This window comes from Onychomys torridus, chromosome 7 (assembly GCF_903995425.1).
Source record: "Onychomys torridus chromosome 7, mOncTor1.1, whole genome shotgun sequence".
NCBI classification, from domain to species: domain Eukaryota; kingdom Metazoa; phylum Chordata; class Mammalia; order Rodentia; family Cricetidae; genus Onychomys; species Onychomys torridus.
The window spans coordinates 98,935,490-98,955,680 of NC_050449.1; the positions used below are offsets into that span (position 1 = coordinate 98,935,490).

Below are 20,191 nucleotides of genomic sequence, written 5' to 3' on the forward strand. Positions count from 1 at the left end.
AGAAGACAAAAGTGAAGCTGACTGCATGTTTAATGTTCTCCAGTGCTGCCAGGGTGTCAAGACTATTGACATTGCAAAAGCATATGAGGGTTTACAAGTGTGTCAGGCCGCATCTCTAGCTACCCTGGGATGCATGGTGCCCACCAGGCCCAGGTTGGACATGTGTGTTAGGCCTTCTGGCTTCCTAATCTCTGGTTTTTTAGTGTCTGTTCCTCTCCATAAAAAAGAACTAGCAACAAACTGCTTAAGCAAGTACATGAACATCATGCTGATGTTTGAGAAACCACACACACACACACACATTGCTAGAGCTAACAGCGAACTTAGCAACCAGGTGACACAGACATTTTATGTTTATTTTCCTATATAAAAGCAAATGTTGGTGGTTTTAAAATGACAGCCTGATCATCAGCTCGGAGTTCTCAAGCTGGTTCAGCCTTACAGGCAGATGGGATTTTTTTTTCCTTTTTTTAATGTACTTTTTTTAAGAATGTGGATTCTGGCTTAATAGAGCTAACGCAGCTCAGGGTTTTGACGTGGACGTGCACTTGGGTGTTCTGCCTGGGTTTTAGGAACCGCCCATTAGACAAACCCTTTCATTAAGAACGTGGTCAGCTGGTATTCTTAACTTCAGGCCGTACGCTTACAAGGGTCTATAGAGTATGGAAAGGGGTGACATCTTTATTTTTATTACCTCTGTTGAAATGAAGTTTTACATTTCCTTCCATTATGCATAAAGGCAACAAATCATGTCTTATAGTTGAGGTACAAGTTCAGGATTACATGAACTCATCATTACTGTATAGTGATTAGGCCTTCTGCTAGAGCTTGTTGATACACTCATTTTTTTTTAAAGCACATGATGACTTGTGATTAGACTAACAAGTGTATTGTATAAACGCAATAGGATAATATTAAACTCTCAAAAAATAGGATGTTCTGTCATTTGTAATGTGAGTCAATCAAGAGTACACTATGTTAAGTGAAGTAAGGGAAGCATAGAGAAAGAAAGGCCGTATGACCTCACCACCCTCACCATTGTAGAGCTCAATCCTCTGAGCAGACTGGTCAGCATCTCCATCAGAGTGCTTGTGGCTACTTGCAAGAGACCCTCAGGTTAGGTCTGTTGACTCCTGACACTCCCTCCTAGAAGGAAGAGCTGGGAAGGGGCAGCAGACCTTCCCCTGAGATCCCAGTCACTCTTTCCTGCTCCTCCCATCTAGTGCTAAGTGATTCTGTAACTGCACGTGGCCTCCTGGTCTCAGGAAGTGCTATTATATGTAAAAGGTGGAAGGTCAACTGAAGCAGGGACTCCATCTGTGCAACTGTGGGGATGTTGTCATCCATGCTAGGGTGAGAGTTTTGATGGTGCAACCGCTTTGGGGTCTCTCACACTCCTGGAAGTAACCCACTCACCCATGCTTTGCAAGAAAGCCCAACAAACTCGCTGGTTCCCCAAGTTGGAATTTTGTGGAAACATACTTTGGTTTGTCCTTGGTGCCCTATTTCAGGAGCAGGCATGTGATTCTATCTTCCCAGAGAAAAAAGGCCTGGCAACACTCACTGTTGTGTGAGATCTAAATGAACCCGATTACTCAGTTCGATCCAGGTTCATTTCTTACTCAGCATGTGACCTTGGGAAAATGAACTTATCTCCTCCAACCTCCATCTGTCAGAGATAATGAAAATAATAATAGCACCCGTCTTATGGGGTTGTTTTCAGGGGCTGGAGAAATAGCCCAGTGGTTAGGAGCCCATACCACCTTTACACACAAGTTCTATTCCCAGGACCTACATGGAGTAGCTCACAGCTACTCTAGCGCTAAGAGAATCTGACACCTCTGGCCTCTAGGACACACATACATTTAATTTAAAAAATGATGATGATGTGTTTTTTATGTTTACTTTTGTTGTTGTTTTGTTTTGTTTTGTTTTGTTTTGTTTTGTTTTGTTTTGTTTTTCAAGACGGGGTTTCTCTGTGTAGCTTTGCGCCTTCCCTGGATCTCGCTCTGTAGACCAGGTTGGCCTCGAACTCACAAAGATCCACCTGCCTCTGCCTCATAAGTGCTGGGATTAAAGGCGTGTGCCACCACCACCTGGCCCTTTTTTTAGTTTTTCAAGACAGGGTTTCTCTGTGTAGTCTTGGTGCCTGTCCTAGATCTCGCTCTGTAGACCAGGCTGGCCTCAAACTCACAGAGATCGCCTGGCTCTGCCTCTCGAGTGCTGGGATTAAAGGCATGCACCACTGCCACCCAGCTTTATGTTTACATTTTTTAAAATGAGTTCATATATGTAGGTGCTCATAACAAAACCTAATAGACAGTAAGATCTCAAGGAACACCCATGAGGTTAGGTTTCCACAGAAATGGGCTGAAAGACAGACTGTGTGTCTCATGAGCTGATGTGTGTGAATGCAGCTTCTCAGCCATGGCATCATCCACACATGCAGTTCCTCAATCTGCCTTCCCTTCAGGGCAATGCATGACTACATCCTCTTTAGAGTTCAACCACGCTGGCCTGGGTGGAGTGGGTACAGCTGGCTGGCAATGCCTTATAGGTAGGCATGCGTGCACTTCTGCAGAGAGTTCCCTCAGGCACAAGCTAGTGAGTAGTGTGGGATACAGTGGTGGAGGTTGGAGACCAAAAGAAGGTGGATCTCACTACTGACCAGAAATAGATCCATTATCTAGAACCCAAGATTCTTGACTCTTAGTCCAGTGGTGTGCCCATCACACAAAGATGCCACTAAAGGATGACTCTCATGCCCAGACACATATGGGAACCTTGAAGGGGATAAGTGAAACAGAATGTGTCAGGGATATGCCAAAGTGGGGGAGGGGGAACTGTGGGACACAACGGTCACTCGACCCATCAGGAGCCAGGCATCTTCTTGTGTGTGGTTACCCAGGAATGCAGTGTTTGTGCCCCTCGGGATAACCCTGGCTTCCTAAGAAAAACTGAAACTCCAGATGCAATAAAATTCCCAGATTCTAAAGCCCTGCACATGCCCAGCAAATGCACATCTGCAGAGCAGACCTAGCCCGTGGCCAGCAGTTAGTCCATCCACTCTCCAGCAATCAGTCCGATCAGAAGCAATGTCTAGCTCTTACCATAGCAGAGAGTGCAGCTGGCCAGGCGCTCCACATCCTGCTGGCGCTCTGTCTCCCATGTAAACAAGTGAAATCCCTTGAGTCCATCCACCTAATTCAAACATACACACACAAATTCACAATCAACTGGGTTAAATCCCAGGTCATGGTCTTTGTGGCTTTTTTTCCTCCTGAGTCAGATCAAAAAGACATTAATGATGTTTTTAAGACATATATAATTACATAAATACTTACAAATAATTCAACATTACATAACACAATTATAATCACACAGAGCCCTAGCTCTAACAGGATACATACTATATACTAAGGAGGCAGTCCTGTGACATTCAAAGGGATTGAGGTCGATACTATGAAGGAAGCATCTGTAGAGTATCCCTCCTGTTCAGGGCTGGGGCATAGTACAACTAGAAGGTAAGAATGGAGAGGAATGAGGAAAACTTTGAAGAGATGGGAAAATCTGTTTATCTCCTTCATGTACCTCTCTGATCATGATTTGTCTAATAACCAACAACAAGGATTAAAAATAAAATGTACCAGGACAGCCAGGGCTATTACACAGAGAAACCCTGTCTCAAAAAGCCAAAAATAAATAAATAAAATTTGAATAATAATAATAATAAACCCAACAAGGTCCCTGGACACCTTGAAAGCAGATTGACAATCCCATGTCTTCTTCCTAGAGGCACAGCCAGACTACATTTCCCAGCCTCCTTTGCAATGAGTTCCTAAATATGACTGGGGTTTGGCTAAAGGGATGCAGGTAAAAAGTAATTCGGTGCATGTGGTTTCCTCACTCCCTCTCCTTCATTGGCCAGCCAGATTTAAAGGATAGAGAAGAAACCGGTTTGATGCCCTAAAGTATAATGAAGGCACTGATAGAAAACGCAGAGGTTCTGAAGTGGCTACGTGCAGCAGAGCATGCCCTGCCCCACACAAGGGTTGCAGTCACTCCACAGAAAATATCATGGCATTTGGGTAGGGGGGTGAATGGTCCCACAGTTAGCCAGCCCTGACCAATACTGTCCTCAAGACTTCCACCTCATGATGAAAGCTAGAAATGTTCTCCAGTCCTTCCTACCAAGAACTGAGGTGAGGGCTGTAAAGCTGCAGGTGTCCAAACTCAACCACCTCCATCTTTTTATCCCCTCTCTGTCAAAGCATGTAAGATGGAACCCCATTGAGGGTCTGCTCCTCTCACTTGGTGCACATGGCCAGCAACTCTGAGCCCTCCTCTGGTCTTAGGGGGCCCAGGCCACGAAGACATCAGGCTCGCTCTCGGGAAGACAGACAGTCAAGGGTTACTCTGGAAAAGAACTTTCTGTGCCATAGACTCTTCACAGAGCTCTTTAATCTTTCTACTTGATGCTAGCAGACCTGTAACAGACCTGTTTTTCAAAACAAGCTCACTTGAAGGAAACATCTTAACAAGCAAAGAAATGTGAAGAATTTACATATTAATGTAATGCACACATCAAAATAAAAACAGACAAAAATCTGAGAAGAAAGGCAAAACAAAATCCTCTCTCATTCTTTGTGGGGCAAAACAACAATTAAGTTGCACCCAGGCTGATCAGTAGCTACTACCAGAAGTCCTTCCTCACAAGCCATGTAGAGGACAGAAAGGTGATATGGCCATGCCTTCATTTGTGGAAAGAGAGACAAAGGATCTCCCAGAAAGAAAGGGCTCCAGTGGTGTGCTTTAGGAATGTGGGAAGAGGAGAGTCATTTTGAGGGAAGGGCTTGATAAAGGCAATGCCATTTGATGTTTTTAGGAGAGTAAGGAAAGAGAGTTAACAGGCAAAGCTGTGGTGGTGGCCTTCTAGTGTGAAGGATGACATGCACAAAGGCCCGAAGCTGGACAGTGGTTACTCATCTGAACTCTGCCCCATTTCCTATATATTAGCTAATGCCACCTCCAGTGTGCAGCTGCTGAGTACATCTGAGCCAAGAGGCTCCCTGACACATGGAAGACACTGACACAGGTCTTCTTGAGTGGAGCTGCTGGTATTCATCATCAGATCTCCTCCAAATGACCTCCAGATCTGAGCATGGACTAACCAAATGTACCCAATTAACCATTCCAGATAAAACAATGTAGACAGGAATGTGACATGTCACCATTTTACTGGAAATCACAGAAGGAAATTGGGAGGCTTCTGGAACCAGGATCCATGGCAATGAGCCAGGAGAAATAAAAAGCTGGGATAACCCAAGAGCTTTACCCAAGCCTTGTAGGGAGATGCTAAGTTGGTATACAACCATTTTAAATCACAGGAAGTATGGCTGAAGCTATAAAATGCGAACTTTAAATCGAGTTTCAAGGTAATGAAATACTTCAGACAAATGTAGACATTTATCTTACAGCTGTACAAATTCATGTCCTTCTATCTTTAGAGATGGCTCAAGGGAAAGTTCTAGGCCAAGAGACTAGATGTCAGGAATTTGGGTTGTAGTTCTTGATCTGCCAGATGTGGCTATGTGGCCAGAGAGAGGCATCTGCCTTCAGTTTCCTTGGGAACAGAGTTTTAAGGAGGAAGTTTCTGCTGCTGGGTTCTCTGTGCCAGCACAGCCTGGTCCTAGGCTACTGTTGTTTGTATCTGCCTCTGTTCAGAACAATACACAAGCTCTTCTGCTCTGGGCGTCTCTGACCATAACTCTTTCATATTTTATTTGGCTCATTGGAAAGTTGCCAAATTCAATTGAATTTGTGACTAGAGACACAACTTTAACTTTTAACTTTTCTTAGGAACAATAATTTTAAGATTCCACTTAACATCTGTACTGTTCTTGCCAAATAACTGTGATAACCAAGACCAAAAAGGCAGCAGAAGTTCACAGGGAAACTACAACTCAGTATAGACACATCTATATGGAGTCCATGATTTTGACTTTGGATTTGTCAGCAGAGTCATTGTCAGGGATAAGGTGGGAGAAAGGCTCCCTGAGAAAACTCAAGCAGAGACGGGGGGGGGGGGGGGGGGGGGCACGTGGGTGTGGGGAGAGAATACTGGCCCATTGATTCCTGCTGAGGACTGCATCCACATCAGAGTAGGGAATCAAATCTAGAAGACCTCAAACACAAAGCAAAATGTAGCTTTCATTAGAATCTGCACCTCTGACATTCTTTCAACCAACTTTAGTTTTAAACGTCCAGTCGTGTTTGCGGCCATGGAAGTCACCACACAACAGTCAACAATAGCCTCAGGAGAGCGAGGCCCCTCAGGGATCTCCACTCAGGTAAAGCGGGATTCTTGACTATGCCACAGAAAGGAATTTCAGGACAAGCTAGAACGAGGCAAAGTTAGTGACTGATTAAGTATTTAAACAGAATCTTCCAGGAAAGGAATAGATACAGTTCCAAGGCGTGGATGTGGGCTTCTTGAGAGAGAGAAGAGTTTTGATGTCTTTGCCTTGTAGAGAACTATCTACATTCCTCTGAGGATATAATCTACAACAAGAATTAAAGATTAAGCCAAATGATCCTTTCTCAGACTTCTGGCTAAGACTAAGTGTAAACATTAAGCACAGCTTAAAATTTAAGTAAGATTTAAAATCTATTTAAGCTGGTGTACTTATTTTTCTTATCTTGGAGACTTTCCTTCTGTGGTCTGGGAGATAGTTCAGTCACCAAGTGTTTGCCCTGTAAGCATGAGGCCCAAGCCTACTCCCCAGAACTCACAGGAAAAAGAAAAACAAGCTGTGCAGAGTGACACATGCTTATGAGCCCAGCACTGAGGTAGCAGGGACAGGCAGATCCCTGGGCCTCAGTGGCCAGCTGGACTAGCCCACTCGGCAAGTCCCAAGCCGATGAGAGACCCTGTCTCCTAAGGAAAGGTGAATGACACCCAAGGAAAAGCCACGGTTGTCCTCTGACCTCCACAGGCCACCCTCATACATGTGAACCTGCACACGCGCACATGCACATACACACACACACACACACACACACACACACACACACACGCATACCATAAGAATTTCTTTTTGTGGACGAAATTATAAGGAGGTTTTATGGGGTGTAGTGTACTGTTTAAGATTCAAGATTAGGGGGCTTGGAAGATGGCTCAATAAGTAAGAGCACTTTTGTGCAAGCTTAAGGACTTGAGTTCAAATCCCCAAGAAGCATGTAAAAAGTTCAGGGTAGCCACACACACTCCTGTAACCCAGTGTCATGACAGGACAGAGATAAAAGGATCTCTAACTTTCTGGCTGTCAGTCACCTCCAGGTTCAGTGAGAGATTCTGTCTCAAAAGAATGAGAAAAGAGTGATAAACAGGATACCCAATGTCTTCTCCTGGCTCATGAGTACTCTCACACACATGGGCATATACCACACACACACACACACACACACACACACACACACACACACACACACACACACACTTAAAAAGATTTAGTGATAAGAGAGAAATGCTGGTAGGGTGAACTCAAGGCTGCAAACATTCTGGCCCCAGGTAGACATAGTTTATTTGTTCGTTTTGATGTTCTTGTTATAGGAAAACACACACACATCATTTCTGTAGGCACTTTCAGTGGTGTGGAGTTTCCTGATGCTCACTCTGCAGGAAAGGCAAACCAGATCCCAGGGTGGGAGGCTTTTCTCCCTTCTCATGTCACCTCTGCTATTTCCGGTCTTTCAATCCCACCTCAGCGGTACAGTAAAGGCCAGAGAGAATACATACACCCATGGGTTCGCACTGACATCCTTTTGTGGTTCATAGGCAGAATGATGCAACAGTGATGTTCAAACCTCACCCCATCCTTCCTCCATACTAAAGAACTTCCCGTGAACCCTTGTCCCGGAGAGGCTCCCAGGCTTTAACCTGAGGCTTCAGCTGTGGTCCATTCCTGGAACTGAGCTGGAAAAGCTCTTGGCTAGGGAAAACAAAAGCAGAGAAGGAGGGAGGAAGCAAGTACTAGGGAGGAAGGTTTACCTTGGAGAGAGTGAGAGCTGACGAGGCCCTAGGGAGTTTACAAACTATCTGGCACCAAGTTGGGATAATGGCTCAGAAAACAAGGAGAGGAACTATGTGGGGGTGGAGGGTTAGGAGGACAGAGGATGGGAGAAAGGACAAAGTCACCATCTGACCTGTGCCTGGCCCAAGGAGCTTGAGTAGAGTTCTGGCTCCTCTAAACTATCATAGTGCCACTAAAGTCACCCAAGCAACCCACTCTCCCTGTATGCCCCAGAAACACCGGGAGTCAGAACCAGATTAAGAGTGTACAGTGAGAAAGAGGAACTTGGGAACATGCCATATCTGAACGCAAATGCCTGGACTATATGGCTTAGAACAAATCACTTCTCCCTCTTACCTTTGCTCTCACTTCATTTGGGAAATGAAGGTCATCATTATTAATGGGTAGGATAGTCATGAGGTTTAGACACTCCTTGTGATGGTTAGACTTAATTGCCAACCTTACACAGCCAGTAATCACCTGGAGAGATAGTCTCAATGCAGAATTGTCTGCTTTGGGTCAGTCTGCAGGCAAGTCTGTAGAGGCATATCTTAGGTTAACTGATGTGGTAAGATCCAGCCCACTGTGGGCATGAGTGGCACCATTCCCTACTCAGTGAGCCCTGAAATGTATTAAAGTAGAGAAGTGGAACTGAGCATAAGCAAGCAGGCAAGCATGTGTTTCTGCTCTTGACTGTGGGATGATGTCACTAGCTGTTCAAGGTTCCTGTCTCGACCTCCTCACAGTGATGGATTATAACCTGGAGTTATAAGCTGTAGTAAGCCCCTTTCTGCCTTAAGCTGCTTCTTGTCAGGTGTTTTAGCACAGTAGCAGAAAGGAAATGAGAACACTCCTCAAACCTTGACTCCACACACAGTGTCCAAGGATCATGACATGTAAATGCAGGTTTAGATGGATCAGCTCCATCAAGGCTTGAAGTTTAGCATTCCATACTGCCTGGTGATGTCTTTGTTGCTAGTCCCCAGACTACAATTTGAGTCCTAAGAGGTTAAGATAATGAAGTGTGGCCAGTGTGCAGTGTGGTGGATAGTGTGTAGTGGCCAGTGTGCAGTGTGGTGGCCAGTGGTGTGCAGTGTGGTAGCCAGTTGCGGTGTGGTGGCCAGTGTGCAGTGTGGTGGCTAGAACTATGTAGATCCTTGTTGAATGGCAGCTATTGGGCTACTCAAGGAGTAACGTATCCAAGGTGATTATTACACTGAGGGTATCAGATGTCCTTGTAAGTTATATATCTTATAATTTTCACAGTAATACTATGAGCCGAAAAAATCACTCTAGTTATTTTGAACTGCTCAAAGTGACCCCATTTTATTCTAGTTTTAGCTAACTTCATCTCTTGCTCCCATCTGCTCCCAGCTCCACTCCACCCCCAACTAACCACATCTTGCAGAGCAGAACACTCTCTCCTGAAGTGTAAGGATATCCATTGTTTACAACATAAAACAAGTTGTTTTAGTCCACTGAACTGAAACTTTGGAAACTCCTGTTATCTGGCCTGCCCCTGGTGTGATGAGATTGTGGGGTTTGACTTTAAAAACCCTTCCCTACCTCACCTTAGGATTGACAGTCCTTTTAGGCATAAGCCTGCTTTTGACCACCAGCAAATAAGACTGTTAGTTATTAGGTGGCACTCTTACCCTGCGAGGAACACATCCCAAACACGACAAATCCACAGAAGAGCTGCTTATTAATATAGGATAGGAAGAGACGTGACAGGCCTGTGTGAAGCACACACGTGAGTGAGGAGAGGAGAGAAGAGGAGGAGAGGAGAGAGAGGAGAGGAGAGAGACCTGTGCAAAATGGCGCCGGCTTTTTAAAGAGTGGGCCGCGCATGCGTACAGGACCGCATGTGGCTACTCCACGCATGCATGTAGATTATATGGCCACACGTGCGCACTTTACACAACCATGTAAAGCCACGGAGTCCTAGCCACACGAGATGTTCTGACCTGGAAATGGCTATTTTGAACCGAAATAATTAGGCGGTCCGCTGGGCAAGCCCAACTGTGTGGACATGTTGTGATTTCCTATCAGACTTGATCCAACCTTCATTGCATAGCAATCTTCTGTCTCGCAAGTGGAAACGCTAATGTAAGGGACAAAGTCATGGTGTGGAGTCTAATTTCTTCCCTACGTTGCTGCTCCTGGCCATAGTGCATTACAGAGCTAATGGAGAACACAACAGCTCAGGGGTCGGCAGCAGGCCACTCTTTCTTTAAAAAAATAATATCTTGAGCCAGGAACATCATCCAGTTGATAAAGTACTTGCCACACAAGCTTGAGGATGTTTGATCCCCAGCACCCAAAGGCTGAGTGAATCTGAGTCTTGGGGTTAGAAAGAACAAAACATATGAACGCCTCAGGCTCCAGAGACAGCCAGCCTAGTCTAATAAAGAGCAATAGTTCCCAGTGAGAGACCAGGTCTGGAAAAACAAGGTCGACAGTTCCTGAGGAACTACACCCAAGAATGACAGTTGGCCTCCACGAGAATGCACACACACACACATACTCGAACACATACACACACACACACACACACACACACACACACACACACACACACACACAGCCCAATTTCTTCTTCTAAAGCTGATGTTGCATGAAGGGAGGGGTTGTCTGTGACAGCCAGCCTTCCATTCTTTAGATTTGCTAAGGAGTAAAGGTGGGACCCGTTTGCAGACATATCTCCTAAGACAAAATACATGAAAAGAGAGGAAAGACTTAGACCTTGGAAGGTCTCTGTTTTGCTTTACTGTTTTTCACTTTGGAATTCAAAGCCTCAGAGCTTGTGAGAGCTCAAGACCTTGAACACTCACTGAACTGCTCTGTGTCTCAGTATCATTGTCTGATGAATAGGCTCATCATACTGCCTATCTCGTTGGGCTCTGAGGATTAAGTGAATCAATAAAAGCTTAGAATGGTGGCTGGATCAATAAACATGAGCTATTTTCCTAGGCATTGTTTCAAGGGAATCTGTGTGAGGCTTTTTAGAAAGAAAAATGAAATTCGAAGCCAGGCATTCAAGCTGCATTTTTCCTTCAATGCTTTGCTTCTTTGCTTTAAAAAAAAATGACCTAATGAAGGCTTACGTTTTCAGGCATAAGGCAGTTCTTAATGATGGGATTAGGCACCAGGAGCCCAAATGTGATAATGCTATTTTATTGAGGGCTGCAACAATTCCATGGATGGCGTAAGAAAGCTTCCCGATAGGTGTGGCAGGCTCCAAGTGTGTTTAAATGAACTGAGAAGTTAGGAGGATATCTGTTTGTATAATCTGTTCAATTGGAGCTACCATCATTTGCCCAGAAGAAGTATGTGGGGGCTGTCCTGAAAATTACAATAACATAGAAGTGAAAGGCAAAAGCCTCACACAGAGTCAGAGAGCCTTCAGGCAGTGAGTTCAGAAGACAACGCACATGGTAAACACATGGTCTTCAATAGACAGCCCTCACCTAATGAGTAGGGGAGATTAGCGAAAGGCTGCAGAGTGCCCACTGGAGAAGAACGGGGTTTTCTGAGAGGCCCTGAAGATGGGGAGTCAGGTTGACAGCTTCTCTCCTTGCCAGCGTCACCAGCAGCGAGGTCATTCGTTACATCTGCGCTGACAAGCATCATTTAACATCCTTTCTAAACCGTTAAATTTTCAAAACGCCGAGCTGTCTCACAGAACCCTGGGGCAAGAACATGCCCACACAATGGAGAGGAGAGCAGCTAAAAATGATAGCACAGAGTGTCAAGTGTATTACAGCCAGCAACGTCTCCTCATATAGCATTTCATCCTTTCCCTCTGAACCCCGAGACGAGGAGGGCAAGCAGGCTCTGACTAAGGGCGTATCCACAAATCAGAAGCAAACACTGACTGCCCAGCAGCCCATCAGAGAGCAGCACTGGGGTGCATTCAAGGAAATGTGATTGCCCCGTGGTATTACTGTCTAAATGTCAGGGCAGACCTCCACCACCAACCTACCCTGTCCAGATGTCCTGCTAGGCAAGAGGGATGTAGCAAGGACAGTTCTTGACTCCCTCTCATCATTTTCTCTTTGTTTCTCTACCTAAGATGGCTGCCCATCTTCCCAGTAGTTTGCAAGCTGTCACAAGCTTATCTGTTGATTCTTAGCCACATGCACTGTGTGTCAACCAAATTTCTCACCTAGCACTTCTGATGCACAATTCACTGTCAAGAGAAAATGAAGTGGTCTAGCACAGCTGAATCCATTAGTTATTGAGTAGAACCATATGACATTTCCATTTTTCCAGGTCAGAAATGGTCAAATGTTGGTAATGTCATATGGCTAAATCAAGCATCCACAGGCAGTGGAAGAAAATCGACCTTGATTTTGATAAATTGTCTCAGAAATTCTGTGAGCATGTACTGCATAGGTTTTAGTTAGAAGAGTAAACTTCAGAGACTAGACATGTGAATAACTCCTAGTTTCTATACACATTGAAACGCCACACTGAAATAAAAAGAAACAACTTGCCCATACACACAGCATGGATAAGCAAGACCAGACATGTTAATTGGAATAAGTCAGCTACAAAAGACTAGATGGTGAATGATTCCTTTTATATCAAGAATCAGAATAAGCTTGTAATCAAAGTCAGAGGAATAGTTATGTTGGGCTATATGGCTTGGTAAGGAACAGGGAGAGAATTTATAAATGCCAAAGTTATTCTGAACTTTAATCACAACCTGGTCACAGAGGAGTAAAATATATAAGATCCCTCTGGGGCTGACGAGCAGACTCAGTCAACAAAGCTACACAGGCTCTGGGTTCAGATCCGCAGCAACTAGGTAAAAAGCCTGATATGGTGGCACAAACCTCTAATCCTAGCACTGGAGAGGTAGAGACAGGAGGATACCCGGGCTTGGTAGCCAGCCAGTCTAGCCTACTTAACAAGTCCAAGACAGGGAGAGACCCTGTCTCAAAACACAAGGTAAACAAACAGCCCCTGAGGAATGACAGTCAACATTGAGTGAGCTCTGGCCTTCACATGCATGCCTCTGAGCACATGCATTTTTGCACACGTGCATGCATGCGTACATGTGCACACACATACATACAATCCATTCATGTGTGTGCTTTAAAAGCACTCCATTTTTCCATGTTGTTAAATGGGTATACAATGTTATACACCAATAACAGGAAAGAGGAAGAAAGTCACAGTCTCTAATCTCTGCTTTAGTACAGTGCTATGAACACATGTGACAGCAGATTGCATCTGCCACTGACTAGTTACTTGACCCTCAAGAATATGCTTCCCTTCTCTAAGTCTGTTTTTCTCACTCTTGAAGCAGAGAAAACCAACAAGGCCTAACTAATAGAGCTTCGGGGATATTACATAAGATAACGTCTGTGAGGCCAGAAGAAGCAGTTACTCTCTAGTAACTGTCAATAGTGCCCATACTGAGACACCTCACCTCTCACACATTCAGCAACGTCTGGAGAATTCTTCCCCTGAACCACACTTAGTTGCTCATGGCATCCCTGGTGAGAACAAGACCAGCTCCAGCACCTCTTCCCATCGGCCCTTCCTCACGTACCAGCAAGGCTTCCGGGAGGTTGTGCTCCTCTGTGAAGGTTACAACTGATGTGACAATGTCTGCTGCATGGAGCTCCAGCAAGGCTGTGCTAACAGAGGTTGTGTTGTAGATCCTGCCGGCCTGGAAGAACACAGCCACCTTCCTTACCAGAAGGCCTGAGCGCACACGTTTGAATATGTGTCTTGCCACAAACCTCATGGTGGCCCCAAGTTTCCGGGACCCAGATGACCGTTCAAGGGGGATTTTCCTGGCAGCCTGTAGTAGGGCAGCTTTTCCCTGATGGTCTGAGAAGCGCACTAGATAATCTGTCCTCGTGTTATAGGAAACAATGGCCACCCGGGCACCAATGGGGCAGTTGCTCTCACTGATCTCCAGCTTCATCAACAGAGACAGTAGAATGCTTCTCATCCTCTCAAAGTCCAACTGGGAGACATCGTTGGACATGTCCAAGGCAAAGACCACTTCTGAAGGGAATGCTGGGCATCTGGAAATCCCTTGACACAAGGATACACAAAACTTCAGATGTCTGTGTTGCCTCTAGATGGGGGAGGGCTTACCTGAACAAAGAGCCTTACTTACCTTTTGAACAAGCTGGAAGGGAAAAGAGGACACTGTTAGTGTACATGGGCTGTTTATACTTCAGTATAAAATACACTCTTTCGATTTGTCAGTTTTTCTGTATCACTCAAGCTAACCTTGAACTTCAAAATCCTCCTGCCTCAGTCTCCCAAGTGCTGGGATTTTTCAAGCCACATCAATTTTTAAAAACCCTCTCTACTGAGAAATCCAAATGGCCTTCTAGACGCCCTCCCCAGTTCGGCAAAGGCTGCTACTATTTGCCCAGCATCCACTCTCTTATTTTATGATAGATAATAGGGCATCAGTTTCTACCTGAGCACATGGCTGCCTGAAACACAGGACATACTTTCTCGGAGCTGGCTGACTTACTACATTCTGGATAATAGGATAAGGAAAGCGGTAAGACTTTGCAAATGCATCTTTATACCCTAATGAAGCCCATTACTTGATCAGCTAAAAGACAAGCAAGAGCACCCTCTGCCCTTTGCCCCTGCTCTCCCTTCCTTCCAGGCTGGCTGAAAGGCAGATAACAATGACAGGAGCTTGATTAACTGCTCAGATTGTGAGATAATTTGGGAAAAACAGCATCTACACCTACCTACACACACACACACACACACACACACACACACACACACACACACACACACGTGCGCTCGCGCTGACAGAGAAGAAGATACAAGGAAACTCCATCCTGGTACCCCTGGAACAGGCCCCACTCCCCAGGACTCCATGTCATGTCCAAGCTTTGACTTGAGAGACATTTCCCCACTGTTATGAGGACTTTGGTTACCTTCAACTAAAAATCAAATCCAACTAAAACACTAAGCTATTCTGAAGCTGTATTTTTATATGTATCTCACATATACATAGTCATAAAATATAAATCATATACAATGTATATCTTATATAAAAGTATATGTGTATATATATGCACATATATGAGCAACATATGCTCATAAAAAATTAAGATTGTCCTTAGTGCACCATCTGTGTATCCATACATAAAAAACTTTTCATCTTACTTGATAAAACTTGGAGTTTAAAGTATGTTTAACTCTGAATCATGTTCCACTTGATATGACATTTTTTATCAGGAAGTGCCAAGTGCTGTCATATATTCCACTGTGTTTATGTGCCTTGATTTCTTCAGCCAATGTCTCTCAGGAAAAGCATACACGTACAAGTATCTGTGACTATTTGTTCAATTACAGTCTGTTTCTATCACCTTAATTATGGATTTTTATTTGGCTGGTCCAATTGCTCTTTAGAAAGCATTTTAGTAGTTCCACAAGTCACGTGTGCTTTCACACTTTCCCCAAATTAGGGGTGAGGATTATTTTGATTTTTTATTTTAATATTTCCAACTTGAATACTAGGCCTGGTGGTACAAGCCTGTATTCCTACCTCTTGGGAGGAGGATTACAAGTTAGTGCAGGAGGATTACAAGTTTGAAGCCAAAGCATTATATATAAGGAGTTCTAAGCCAGATAGGGCTAGTTAGCAAGATCCTATCTCTGAAGACCAAAACTAGATAAATAAATATGCATATATATGTATGAATATATAGCAATTGTGTATATGCTTCTAGTTTGAGGACAAAAAAGAGCATTATCATTGTTTTAACTGATGATCTTCAATTCCCACTGAGGGTCAATATTCTCTCACAGGTGCATTGTTAAGTTTTTCTTCTCTGACTCCCTTTTCATGTCCTTTGCCTTTTTACAATTCAAAAGTTTCTTTTTAAATATTTAGATTTAGCTTTTCCAAATATGTCCATGTTTATAGATAAAGATGATTTGCAGCAGCAATTTTTATATTGACATGACCTAGCAAGCACACTGGGCCCTCTACTGGAGTCTTACTTCTATCTCAAATATTTTTTCTTGCTTTTCTATTTGCTTTTGACCTGTGGAACTCCTCAATGAAAAGGGGTTTTAACTTTCTGTACAGATGTTCTTCCTTTCTGCCCAAGGTGATAGTATTACTCTGTGTGACTTCCATGGACACGGATCCCACAATCTCCCTGCACAGCCGTGGGGAGTGGGCAGAAGCCAGGAGGCTGAGCAAGAAGGCAGTTGGGGATCAAACCCAAACTTCTAAGTGCTCTCCTATCACAGTGAGGGGAGGAGCATGCTCTCTGTAGCTGTAAGTACCCACGATGTTTTGTAAAGAGAGTACATAAGTGTCAACTAGTTACGTGATAAAGCAGGACCCAGACCCTGTGGTTCCTAGTTCCATGTCTGCAATGGCAGTCACAATCAAATGGGGCATATTCCTCTCCCAAGACACCATCATGGATCCTGCTTGTTGAAATAAAAGGAACAGCACTTCCCGTGCTCTGTTTCACGAACCAGGATGCAGGCACACAGGTGAGTATGGTTATATTTTAGGGGACCCAGCCTTATAGGGTAGAGTTTTTCTTCATTATTGAGATGGCATGCCTTTCAAATACTTCATTTTGGAGCCCATTGAGGAAAAGGTGACTTATTCAATGGGAGATTGGGCCCAATCTGTCAATTTAGAAGATCTTTTTATGATGGACAAGTGACTTCCCAAGCTTCAGTCAAATCCTTAGTGGTTCATGCCCTTAGTCCTTGATCCCCGCCCATCCACACCACCGGCTCCATCTGAGTATCTCCCAAACGACTTACGGCAGCTTTCCCGAATGAAATCAACAATTTCACAAGACTGTAGAGAGATGGGGAAAGACAGAAAGGAAATAAGCATTTAATGTGAAGCAGATTTCACTGGCGTGACTTGAAATGCCATGTGCACATTATCTGAAGCATTTACATATGTAACAGAAAACCACAAAATTGTTAGAGCTGATGACACCACCCAACGATTCTATTTCTAGATCCAGTAGCTAATTTAAAACATTTAAAGAATTTTAAATAGTGTGTTGAAATAGGTGAGGGATAATTCTTTACTTTGCAATCTGCCTCACAAATCGATGGGATCAAACCTAATTTTGAAGTTGAAGTCCAGGAACCTCAGCAGAGAATTCTGGGGATTGCTGCCAGTGTTTGCATTTTTTACCTTGTGACATACACCTTTTAATGCAGCACTAGAGAAGCAGAGGCAGATAGATCTCCGTGGGTTCCAGACCAGTTAGAACTACATAGTGAGACCCTGCCTCAATAGATATAAGGAGATGATAGACACAGATGAGAGAGAGAGAGAGAGGGGATAGATCGATACAATAGCTGTGCTTTAAAGCTTTAAAAACAACAAGCTAGACTTTGTCCCTGGGAGAGGCTGAGGACAGAAGTAGGGTTCTAATCACCCTAGAGCTGCCATTTTGAGTGGACGGAGACCACAGAACTGACTCAAACCCTGCTGCTCAAGTGTCTAAAGCTGTGGCAACATTCCTGCCCTCAGGAAGCCACCCTGACCATATGGCTTGGTCTCTCTGACCTTTCCACTAGCCACAGACATTGGATGGACAGTGAAACAGACCCTAGAAAGAGCCAAGCTGCAGGCCTAGTTAACCACTTATTAGAAGAACAAGTCACTGGTTTTCCTTCAGGCTCTGTGACCTTGTCTTCACAGTCAAGGACGCCCTTTTATACTCAGGATGATCGGACAATTAGTGCATGCCTCCTGTATGGCACTATCATTTGGTCTTGCATTAGGAATAAATAATAAATATGAGCTGCGATATGTATCTCTGAGGTTCAAACACAGAACTTATTGGTCACTGTGTGCCCAGAATGAAGGGGATACAGAGTTGATACCAATGCCAACTTCGTCAGACTAGATGTCCTGGAAGTCTTTGGTACTCACACATCCCAAGTGGTTCACCCTATGAATCCTCAGAGGCAAGAATCAGCCTCTGCCAATCAGCAGCTATACTGTAGCTATTTGTTTTGCAAACCTACCTGGGCACCCAGACTCCCTTTTCGGCCAAAAATTCCTGGTGACCCTTGCCTTCCTCTGGGTCCCTGTTCCAAGAGATATTAAAATTCAACCAATTTTTACAGAGCCATTTATATCCCATGTGAGTGCAAAGCCATCTCAGATGTCTGCTGAATGAAAGTGCCCAGCAGACCTATGACTTTGTCATCTCTACCAAGCTGAGTCAGGTTGTATCTCCCCGCTGAAGTGCTCATGGAACACCTACTCTACACTCATTCCATCAAGGATGTGGGGCATAGGCCCCTGGCATCCATGCTCTTAGCCATCTTTCCAGATGGATCTGCCAAGCATTGAAGTTCAAAAGTGTTTCCGTATCTCCATCCACCCAACTAATTCGAAATCAACAGAGTGGGCTGAGAGTAGCAGCTATGGCGTCCCTCTCATCTAGAAATGAATCTTCTATTTGCACAGACCAGCTTGCAGCTGTTACTCTCTCAACAACCAGAGGTACACTAAAGGGAGTTCATCTTTGCTGCTAGGGGCAAGAGATGCTTATTTTCCCCTGGGTCTATTTTGCTTCACTGATTTTGACACTTTAATTTTTCTCTGGATTTTCTGAGAAATACTTCCCTAATAGAAGCATTGATCTCGGTTTCTACTCTCCCAGGTGAGGTATCGACAATCATCTATGTAAACAGACCGTCCATCACCCCACAACCTAGTGGGAAGGTGAGAATGGAGGACAGGTTCTATCGATTATCTCGCTTACAGCTCTCAGCACGATGTGCAGCCCTTTCAAAGGGCAGAATCCTGTGACTAAAGAAGAGAGAGCAAGGACCTGACAGTAGCAGGGGTCCAAATTTGAAAGAAGCCAGTGATCAAAGAGCAAATGGGGAAAAATAGGTTTCTTTATTATTTCCTCCTGATGCCATTTTCCCATCATAGAGCCAACACACTCCAATTACACCATGATTACTCTTCTCTTGTGAGAGTGTCCTCGTCACCTGAATCAGCAGCCAGCCTCTCAAATGATCAGCTGACACTCATGGGATCTTTAATGATGGAGAGAGGAGTCAATCCAGTAAAGTTTGCTGTCAGTTCAAAGTTCTCCCGCTGCAGGGAACTTGGAAATAATTTGCTTTACAAAAGAAAGAGTTTGAAGGACTAGAAAATGGTAGTTTTAGTTTTTTGCTTTGAGGATTCCGAAAGAGCTGCTTGGAAATTCAAGTTTCCACTTGTTACTCCTAGTTTACAATCCCTCGTGGTCTGAAGTCCTTAAGGGTAAGACTCTTGTCTTACTGGTCTAAAGCACCTCAAGAACTGTTAGGAGGGAGGCCCCCATGCATGGCAGACACCCAGTAAGCACTTTGTTGATGGAATACAATTTTAATGAAGTAATTCCACTTTGGAACAACTTGATTCACAGCTCCAGAGGCATTCATTAAGTGCACTGACCTTGAGTACAAATTCCAGTTCTGTCCCTCACTAGCAATGTGGCTTTGGCCACTGTACCTACCTTTTCATCACCATGAAACAGATTAATAAACCCACTCACCTCCGTGGATGGATGGAGTGAATGAGTGTTAAGACCTAGTGTAGTAGCAAAAACGTGGAGTCTGATCAATGCCAGCTGTTGTGGTCTGGCTTCCCCAAAAGAGGGGCGATGCAGTCTGCTTTGCTGAGGCCCAGGAAGCTTCCTTGGGATCATTCTGACTCAAATTTCTATCACACAAACAAAAGGTTCCAAACACATATTCTTAAATTAAAACCCAGTTCCCAATACAACCTGTGGGCCTGGATACCCGGGCTCTCCTGGGGAACCCGGCTCACCAGCATATCCACGCACACCCTGTGGAAATGAAAATAAATAAATAAATAGCTCAGCAAGTTCCCAGGCACAGCAGGTGTTCTCTTGAAGATAGCCTTGCAAGACGTCCCTTAAAAGCCCTGAAGATGAATCACAGAAAAAGGATTGGACTGGTTGTGCTAAATCCTCCCCAGAGATGGAGCCATGCTGGAGAAGAAATCTGAGGGGCTTCCCTATTGATTGGGGAAATGCAGGGGCTGATTGTTACTGTCTTTCCTCCCCAGTCTTCACACATCTCTTTCCAGAGCC

General features: G+C 44.4%; 1 protein-coding gene across 1 annotated transcript in view; it reads right to left on the minus strand.

Annotated features, from left to right (window-relative positions):
- Window positions 1-20,191, minus strand: part of LOC118587650 (collagen alpha-4(VI) chain-like) — a 93,149-nt gene that overhangs the window by 5,630 nt on the left and 67,328 nt on the right. The window contains exons 25-28 of the mRNA XM_036193650.1: window positions 16,869-16,905; window positions 14,215-14,226; window positions 13,636-14,129; window positions 3,111-3,201 (exon numbers count right to left, since the gene is read on the minus strand). Coding sequence (XP_036049543.1) covers window positions 3,111-3,201; window positions 13,636-14,129; window positions 14,215-14,226; window positions 16,869-16,905 — 634 coding nt within the window. The remainder of the gene's footprint in view (window positions 1-3,110; window positions 3,202-13,635; window positions 14,130-14,214; window positions 14,227-16,868; window positions 16,906-20,191) is intronic.